At 40.7% G+C, this 9,443-nt stretch overlaps 1 protein-coding gene across 1 annotated transcript; it reads right to left on the bottom strand.

The window, feature by feature from the left end:
• Nucleotides 1-2,691: 2,691 nt before the first annotated feature.
• On the bottom strand, nt 2,692-3,219 carry LOC101409002 (ferritin light chain-like). Its single transcript, XM_087426662.1, has one exon. The coding sequence runs from the start codon at nt 3,217-3,219 to the stop codon at nt 2,692-2,694; it is 528 nt and encodes a 175-aa protein (XP_087282788.1).
• Between the last annotated feature and the right edge of the window lie 6,224 nt (nt 3,220-9,443).

Here is a 9,443-nt window from a genome sequence, read left to right as displayed (position 1 = left end):
GAGAATTTTATCTCCTAGGCCTCACACTTCTATAAAAGAGAAGAAACTCCCACTCTAGTCTCTAACATGGCAGCATTGGAGCAAATGTGGAGAATTCTGAGATCCTGATGTCTACTGGTGCACATTAGCCATAGTACAGGGTCACCGCAATGACAAGGCAATTGGGCCTGCCATGTCCTCCCCACTTCTCTTGGGCCGCCAGCATTGCCCTAGGGGTTATGTCTCCATGGGGTTAGCAGAAAAGGTTGAGCCTGCCTCTGGCCAGCCCAGCCTGGTTTCGGCTCTGATTCAGCTTCTTTTCCTGGAACTAACTGGTTCAGTTTAATTCAGGATGTGGCAATAGGAAGCGCTAACACATTCTCCAATTTTGTTTTACCACCAATAAAGTTATCTTGATTTCCACCTGGCTTCTTATGTCTGTTCTAACTGATCTGAACTTGGATAAAAGGAAAGATGAGCAATAGGAAAGTAGTAGAAAATTAGATTTAAAAGGTAGACTAGATATGGTAGACCAAGGAGAGACTTGAAGGCTAGTATAAGGAATTTAGTCATAGCCTACAGGAATCATTTATTATAATTCTCTGTACGCACACACGCACGCACACACACACACACACACGCCATAGAGGAAGTCACTACGGGACTTGTTTCCAAATTAATCTCTAGACTTTTAATGTCACCAAATCCCCATTTTTTCCACAAATAAATTTGCCAAGAACCTTAAGTTGTTTTTAAAAGCCAAACTAATATTTTATCCATATGTCTTTGAATCATTTATTGTCTGCCCAGAAAGTTGCTGTTTTTCAGAAATTATTTGATCACCAAAGAACATTTCAGCCTATTTGGGAGACTTTAATAAAGTTTTCTCCTACAGCCTCATTCTTGAGATTAAAAGACACTAATAAGTCATGGTTTGACAAATATGATGTCATTACTTGGGAACAAATGTTTGCATTCTTCTTCCCAAATAATCTATCCCAAATTATAGTCTTCCAATTGATCTTATAGTATTAGGGGATTTTTTTTTCCATTCAGATTTATGTGTTTACATTTGAGTGCTAATTTGAAAACAGTTTTGATTTGAAGTATATATTTTAAGTACAGAGATCCGAGTTTTAATCTAAATCTGAACATTGTTAACTGCTTTCTTATATCTCTTACTGCCAACTACCAGCAAATAGGCAAAACTTCTTTCTCTGGGAATAACTCTTCCAGTATATTATTTTTTATTATCAAAAGACTTCACAGGAAAATAGTTAAGATTCTCTCCTTAACTGGGCAAAACAGTTGTCCCAATATCTGTAAAATATTCTTATGCCTCTGACCCTTGCTGGATAAAAGAAATGACAGTATGCTTTTGGTTTTCCTGCTTTGGGAAGGAAAGCTGCTGTAGGAAAAGAATTGATTGTTTCCACTTCTGTGGTTTGAGAACAAGTTATAATTCCAGCTTTTCAAAGTGCTAAGAAAATAATACACAATTATTAGATGATATCTGTGGGACACAAATGTATGGATTTAGTAGAAAACAACTCACCAGAAAAATGAAACATATTTTTAAAAGAATGCTACATTTTACTGCTTCTCCTTCTCTTGGCTTCTGGAATTTAACCTCCATCTGACCCACCTCCATTCTAATCACTTTGGCTCTCTTAGTGTTTCCTTAACTTTATCTTCTCTTTTCTCTAAACTGAACCACAGAGCCATTTTTAATCTGCATTTTTTAAAGTTTACTTTATTTATCTGTCTATTTATACACAACCTTGTTCCAGAAGAGGTTTAAGATGGCTTAAAAGAAGCCATAAAATACACCAAGAAATTAGTAACAGAAGAACCAGGAATGAAGCTTATACAATCCTACTCATTTACTCTGAGTGGACCAGATATTTGGCTCTAAGCTTTCTAGTAGGCAGTCAGAAAAAGAAACTTAATTAGTTACATCATTTACGGTGTCCATAAAACAAAAGCAAACCAATTACCCAAGCAAAGCACTGTTATTCCTAATATTAAGACCAGAAAGAAATTTCTCAAGAGGATTCATAAAGAGGTCAGTGTATGATGAAATAATCAGTGTTCTCAGTTGCAACCTAATGGGAGACGCAAAGATGAATTTCACAGGGCTCTTTCTTATTGTACTTAATACAGGCAGATGGCATCACACCAACTTGAAATTCAGGAAAAGCAATTTTATCATGAGTTTGGGGATTGGGGGGAGGGGGACACAATATGATACGGTCAAGGTTCTCAGCTCTCTGCTCTGCTAGGTAAAACCAAAGATAAATTTTAGTACAATAGAGTTGAATCCCGTACCCAGATGGCTTCAGAGAAATTATGAAACTCCTAAAATTGAATGCAACATTTTACGAATACGTATGTTTTTCTTGACAGAGAAAACATAGCTTATCAGATTCTCAATGTACACAGGTGATTCACAAAAGTTAGGAACAATTTCTTTAGAATATCTAGAGAATTAAACAGACTACAAATCCTTCATGCTATTCTGCATATTTTTTTTCCCCTCACAGCCTCTGCAAAAGAATCTTTCTTTGTTTTCCATTTGGTCCCATGGCTTGGGCGAGGGTTTCATGGTGGTTAAAAAGTTGCCTCCTGGCTGGAGAAGGAGGCTCAGGCAGAAATCTCGGTGCCAGGGGAATGCAGAGGAGTTGCTCAAAGGCTGCTGGGCTCCAGAACCTCCTAGTTGTGCTTGTCGTTGAGCCTTCGAAAGAGATATTCGCCCAGCGCGGCCTTGGGGCCGGCCAGCCTGCGGAGGTTGGTCAGGTGGTCGCCCATCTTCTTGATGACTTTCATCTCCTCCTCCAGGAAGTGGCTCTTCACAAAGTCACAGAGATGGGAGTCTGTGTTGGCAGAACCCAGAGCATGCAGATCGAAAACGGCCTCCTTCAGGTTTTTCTCCAAGACTATGGCGGCTTCCATGGCATCCACGCTGCCACTCCACTCATCTTGGGACAGCTTCTGCCCGTCCTGGACGAGGGCACAGCTGCTCCACTGGTTTTGAAACTTCAAGAGACGCTGGGCGCCCTCATGCTTCTCCTCAGCCAACTCGCGGAAGAAGTTGCCCACACCCTCCACAGCCACATCGTCGCCTTCGAAATAAAAATCCAGAGAGAGGTAGGTGTTGGGGGCCCGCAGATGCAGGTTAACTAGGCGGTTGATGGCGGCCTCCACCTTGGCAGCATAAGTCTGGCGGATTCTGGTGCCCATGGTTGCTCAGCAGTGAGAAGTTCACCGCAAAATATGGCATGTTAGCTGGTGCAGGAAGCAGGGGAAAGCCGAGAAATCGTGGCTAAGTTGCGACTGAAGGGGCGGGGTTAGAGGTGGCAGGCTGGGGTGGTAGTATCCGGTATGTTTCTTTCAAACACTGTTGAAGGTAGAGACAAATCTGGGAGGCTCCAGGGTGCACTTTCTATCAGAGTCTAGCTCTTCATAAGAGTTTAATTCTTCTTTCTTTCTAATTATTCTTTCTAATTATTTCTTTCTAATAATTATTTATAATTATTGGAAAGGAGTCTTTATCTGTCATATTGCCCACTTCTTACCATAATTCCAAAATGAGGTAAGAATGTCCAAGATAAGAATGTCGAAAGTATTGAGTGAAACTCCTCCAATCTTCACTTGTGATTTAAAACTCCCTTGTTTCTTATTTTAGAGCCTATATAAATATATTTTTCCCTGCTCCTAATTCCTCATTGAAATGGTGACTATTAGTTCCAGCTTGCCCAGAGCAGTCCTGTTGTCTTGGTGTAATTATTAATAGTGCCCCCTAATAAATTAATTAAAAAAAGCTCCCCCTTTCACGCTCAAAAGGGTCCTTGTTTGGAATATACATTACATAGTCACCTTACTCATTGAGAAGGACAAAATCCACACTATGGAATGTGAAATGGATAGAGTTTGCAAGACAGTGAACTTGGGCAGAATTCGTTTCCATTTTATTAATTAATCATACCAGTTAGAATCCCACCATAAATTTTGTGCTATTCAGCCTTCATTTTCTCATTCATTGATACATTTATTCCTTCTAGTAAAAGTTCTACTGAATACTGTTTATGTGCCAAGTGTTTTGTTAGGTACTGGTGGCTTCTTGTGATTACCCAGCTTTTCCACTGTTAACTGAAACATGTCATGTGAATAAGCACTAAAGATTAAAATGTAGACTTATAAATCCTACAAAATTAAAAATAACCCATACAGGATGAGTTTGCCATTCTCAGTTGGAAGATGAGGACAGAACTAGATGTTCTCATAGTGTCTCTTCCAGCTTTGTGATTCCATGCTTAGCATTTTATTTTCCTAAATACCACTTGCCTGGGGCTGTTTCACAATTAGGACGCTTTCATGTGTTTTCTCTCAAACAGGAAGGCATATTCTATTCATGGTAAACAATATTTGAAACCCCAGAGAGGAGAATTTTGCTCTAAACTTTGGACCTAGTTCTAAATGAAAATAAAAATAAATTCTTTTGCAGCTACTTTCAAATTTTATTTTCTATGTTGCTGAAAATTGACATCTTAAAAATTTTAGAGATCTGCAGTTTCCCTTCACTGCTTAAGCTAAAATATGAACACATATCCTGTATCTAAATACAGGCTATATTGTTATTTTTTTTTCATGGGAGGTTGTCGTCCAAAAGTGTTCTCATATTGCATTTGAGGTTTTCAAAAACTATTAGAATTCAGGAATAGCACATTTTTCAATCCTGGAGGGAATTAATTGGGTAAAACAAGAGTAGTTCTGCAGCCTTTCTGGCCTTGATTCTAGGGCAAAAAAAGAGGCTGGGAGTGGAGAGGAGGGGGCAAAACAAAAATTCAAACCCAAGAACAATCCTAGCATGTACCAAAATAGGAGAGAAATTATACTAGATGCAATACCTTCCAAATGACTGCAAAGAAAATGATCATTTTTTACCTTGTGCATAAACCATTAATCATCATATTGACCTTGTAATAAGAAAATGCTAAGCTTAGAGAAAACTTCACTATATAACATACTATCTGTATTGCAGCATGTCAGGCTCATTTAATATATTTCAATTTCCTATACATTTACTTAGTCTTCTTAGAAAAGAAAAATGTCCATATAAACCTCAGATGAGATAGTTTTCTGCCTTGTGCAAATGTTGACAAATACTTCCCTCATCACTTGGAGAGAAGAGAGCCAGTGTTGGAACTGTACTCTGGTGGGTGGTTAAGAACACAGTTGTCGGAATCAGACCAATGTGGGCTCAAATCCCAGCTTTGCCACTTACTATGAGTGTGACCTTAGGTGGGTAGCATAACGTCTTTGAGCCTCAGCTTTCTTGCCTGTAAAATGGGAATGTTAATATCTCACAAGTATACCACAAGGATTAAATAATATAATGCATGAGAAAACACTGCCAAACAAGTAGAAAGCACTCAAAAAATAGTGCTGTATCACCAATCAGTTTTGCAATAAAATTGTGGAGACCCTTTCAAACCCTAGTAAGTATCAGAGACGTATCCCAACATGTTTTTGATCCATGTTTCCTCACTGCAGGCCTGCTTTGCTGAATCACTATCCTCTGTGGCAATGTCCTTTCAAGTATGAAAGCGCAGAGGCACAGCTTTGGGTGTCTAAGATCTAATTCATTTAAAACATGAGCAAAGCCAGCTTCTCTTACTTCCCTTGGCTAAGTGAGATTCAACAACACCTCCTGAGGTCCTTTGTGGCCCTGTGGGCTGTGGAGGCAGAAGGAACAGTGCATAGGTGGCAGAGGTCTATTTGTTTTCTCAGTTCTCCAGCCCAAGATCATCATCCACTATAGCAAGAACCATCTAATGAATGCCTACCTTATAGGAGGGGGTAAGATTACAGAACATCTCACGTGAATGGCAGAATTCATCTCCTCTCTCACTCAAATGTAGACTTTGAAATGCTTATGTCTTGGGTCAGATTCCCCAGAAGCAGACTCCAAGATGAGGATTCCTGTGCAAGTGATTTATTGGGAAAGTGCTCCCAGGGAAGACGAAAAGAGAGTGGGGAAAGCAGCACAGAGAAAGAGAGGAAGCCAAGAAACAAGGTTGCGATTTCAGGAAAAGTCTCAGCTTCATAATCATCCCAAGGTGTAGCTCTGGAGTGTAAATTACACCTAGAGTTTATTTCAACATGAGGCATCGGAACTGGACTTTCATATTCCTGCCCATTGGCCATGGGCCTCCCCAGGGAGATATAAATTCCCAGGTTCTGTGTACAGGTGAGGCAACTCCAGTAGCCCAAGGAAAAGCCAAAGGAGGTCTCAGGTGCTAGTCATTAGCAGAAAAGCACACTGAAACTAGGTGCTGAGCACACCAAACTGGTAAAAGGGATCTGATAGGATTTGTGCAGGGCATGTACAGTATCCACCACCAGCTTGCTTCCCTACTTGATCTTGGAAGGTATTGGAGTACAGTGGAAAGGAGAAATCCCAATTAGTACCTTCTTACTAGGAATTCAGTGGATAAAACGAAGACTTTATCATAGGTGTTAACCTATATTTATACCTCTTTGCTACTTCTATTTACAGAGAATAGAGGGGTTTTGGATTGGATTACATCTGCAATCTCCTTTACCAGCCCTGAAAATCTGTAACTCTCTTCAGGGGTCTCATTTGCACATATACCAGGCCAAATCAGACCCAAATCTCCACCTAAGAAAGCATTTGCATCTTTTATCGGACCCTCTACTTTGACCGCATCCCCCATATTCGAACCACATACAATATTGATTTTTTTAATAGCTGCACACAAATACTTAAAAGTCAAAACATCTCTAGCAACCCAGAAACTGACAGGCTGTGAAATGGCTGCTTAAGGACCTGTCATCCAAACTGAACTCACCTGAATACGATGTTACACAAACATCAAAATGGTCTCTGTGTGCTTGTCATTTTTCTAAAAGGAACTGTAAGGGGTACAATTTAATTCTGAGCTCATCAACTACTTTGGACAAGGGACAGCCTGGCACCAGGCACAGTTATGAAACAGAAAGAGTTGGTTCATCATTTTTCTTTCCCAACACACAGACACACACACACACACACACACACACACACACTCACACACACAGCCTCCTCATTCCACCTGTGACCTCCACTAAACTCTAGGGCTCACTGAGAAGCTTGTCCACAGCCCACCCCAACAGGTCTGCCTTGCAAAACCTACCCTTCCTGTGCTTCCCACAGCACCTCAAACAGGCAGTGGTTCTCAACTAGGGCTGATTTTGTCCCCCAGAAGACATTTGGAAATGCCTGGAGACATTTTTGTTGTCATAACAGGGGGAGGGTACTACTGGCATCTAGTGAGTGGAGGCCAAGAATGCTATCAAACATCCTACAGTGAACAGGACAGTGCCCCTCCTTGACTTTACAAAGAATCCTCCAGCCCAAAATGTCAATAGTGCTGAGGTTGAGAAACCCTGTGCTAATGGGTAAAATAATGTTGGCGTCTTAGTTTGGGTTCTCCCAAAAGCAGACCCTGAGATAGGATTTGAGTACAATTAGTTTATTTAAGAGGTGATCCCTGAAAGAACCAGTAGGCCTGAGGGTAAATGAGACAAAGAAGAGGACGAAAACCAATAAAGGGTATGTTAAAGATCAGGTTACCCCTACGGGCAACTAGGACGCAATCCTACTGGGAAACTCTGGGAGACTATATGAGGTATGCCTCAGGGTTATCCTAAACAAGGACAAGGAAGCTGGAACATTTATGTTTAAATCCCATCTGTCATTAGCTGAGGACTGCTCCAAAGGATGTTAACTTTCTGGCACTTCTGGCCTACCCTTTGAGAACTAAAAGAAAGCCCCCTCAGGCAGAGAGTTTTGGTGCTTGTGGCAGGACCCCATGGGCATGTATGGGAATGGTGAGTGCTGAGAGGATATAGATGGGGCACCAACAATGTGTGCTGGAGTTGGTCCTCCAAGGAAACATTCATGGGAATATACCTTCAGGTGCTTTTTCTGAGGATGGTGCCTTAGCCAAAAACATAATTCTAATCATTACCTAGGTGTCCTAGAAGACAAGCAATAGTGACATGTTTTAGTTAGAGAGACCTTGTTAGAACACGCAGTTGTAAGGATTCTTAGAAACTATGTGTTCCAGCTCTGTACAAATGCATGAATCCCCTTAAGAACATCTCTGACAAGTAATCATCTAGTCTTGGCTTGAATACACCCGGGTTACCAGGAACACATTAGCTCATGAGGGCTACCCATTGCATTTTCAGAGAGTGTGATGTGGGGAAAGAAAGCCACTTGGGAACCAAGCAGACCTGAGTTTGAACCTGACTCTTCCACTTAATGGCTGTGTAACTTTGGGCAAGTTACTTAACCTCTGTGAGTCTTACTCTCTTTAGCTATAAAATACAAATAATATTATTTACTTCTGAAGATTACTGTGAAGATTAAATAACATAATATAAGGAATGTTAGTACAACTTCTGACACATAGTAGGTGCTAAATAAATATTAGTTGCATTCACTCTTTTTCCTTCTCTATCTTCTCAAATCTCACGTATCAGCTCTCTGCCTCATAATAAGTTTGGTCCTTTCATTCTGGTTCTAACTTCCAGAAGAATATAAGTCTAGCCCACCTTCCCACAGATCTAAGACTCCCCTTCTTCACTGAAATGAGCCTGGCTTCCCCAACCACTCCTCACATGGTGTGGCTCTTTGGGCCTCTACTCTCTGGTCACTCTCCAGAAGTGGAGTCCCTCCAAGGAGACAGCTTCAACCACATCCTTACCTGGGACAAAATACACTTGGAGATCACAGCCTTTGAATTTTGATGCTTGTGGATCAAAATGCATTCTGTGTGGAATAGTGTTCTCTTTTGACATAAAGAAAAAAATCTGTCTAGTCAGGAAAAGAAGGCAGAAAATAATTTTCTCTTTATTTACCATGCTCCATTTTAACTCTTGCAAATGTTTCTGCCAACCTGCACTTGCTCTTTAGCCCTCCACGATGAAAAGTGCTTTCTGTTACTTTTTAAAAGGAAAAATGTAATGTTTCATAGAAAGAAATAAGATTCACATTCTAAATAGAGGTGGCCTCATATTTTAGAATGCCTGGCAACTCTGCCCTTAGTGGCTGCCAAGAGGTGGGTTGGACGGACACAGCTTGAGCTGGAAAGAACATCCAGCCTTGAAATTTGAAGTGGCAACTTTTGCAACGCCACTCTCCCTTCCCTGCTTGAAGGCCCTGAATGTTCCTTCTGGTCATGCTGACATCTGGCTGGAGAAAAGAATCACCCAGCAAGAGATTTTGCTCTTCATCACCTATAACATGACCCCATTTTTGTAAATATATATGTGTGGGTGCATGTGTGTGCAAAGACATATACCAAAATGTTAACAGTGGTCTGTATCTTTGGGTGACCAATTTGTTACTTTTGACTTTTCTATATTATCTGAATTTTGGGGCAATGAGCATGTAT

The sequence above is a fragment of the Ceratotherium simum genome, chromosome X (genome assembly GCF_057802395.1).
Source record: "Ceratotherium simum simum isolate JZ-2026a chromosome X, ASM5780239v1, whole genome shotgun sequence".
Taxonomy (NCBI): domain Eukaryota; kingdom Metazoa; phylum Chordata; class Mammalia; order Perissodactyla; family Rhinocerotidae; genus Ceratotherium; species Ceratotherium simum.
The sequence above is the reverse complement of the archived record's forward strand: the minus strand, read 5'-3'. Positions and strand labels throughout refer to the sequence as shown.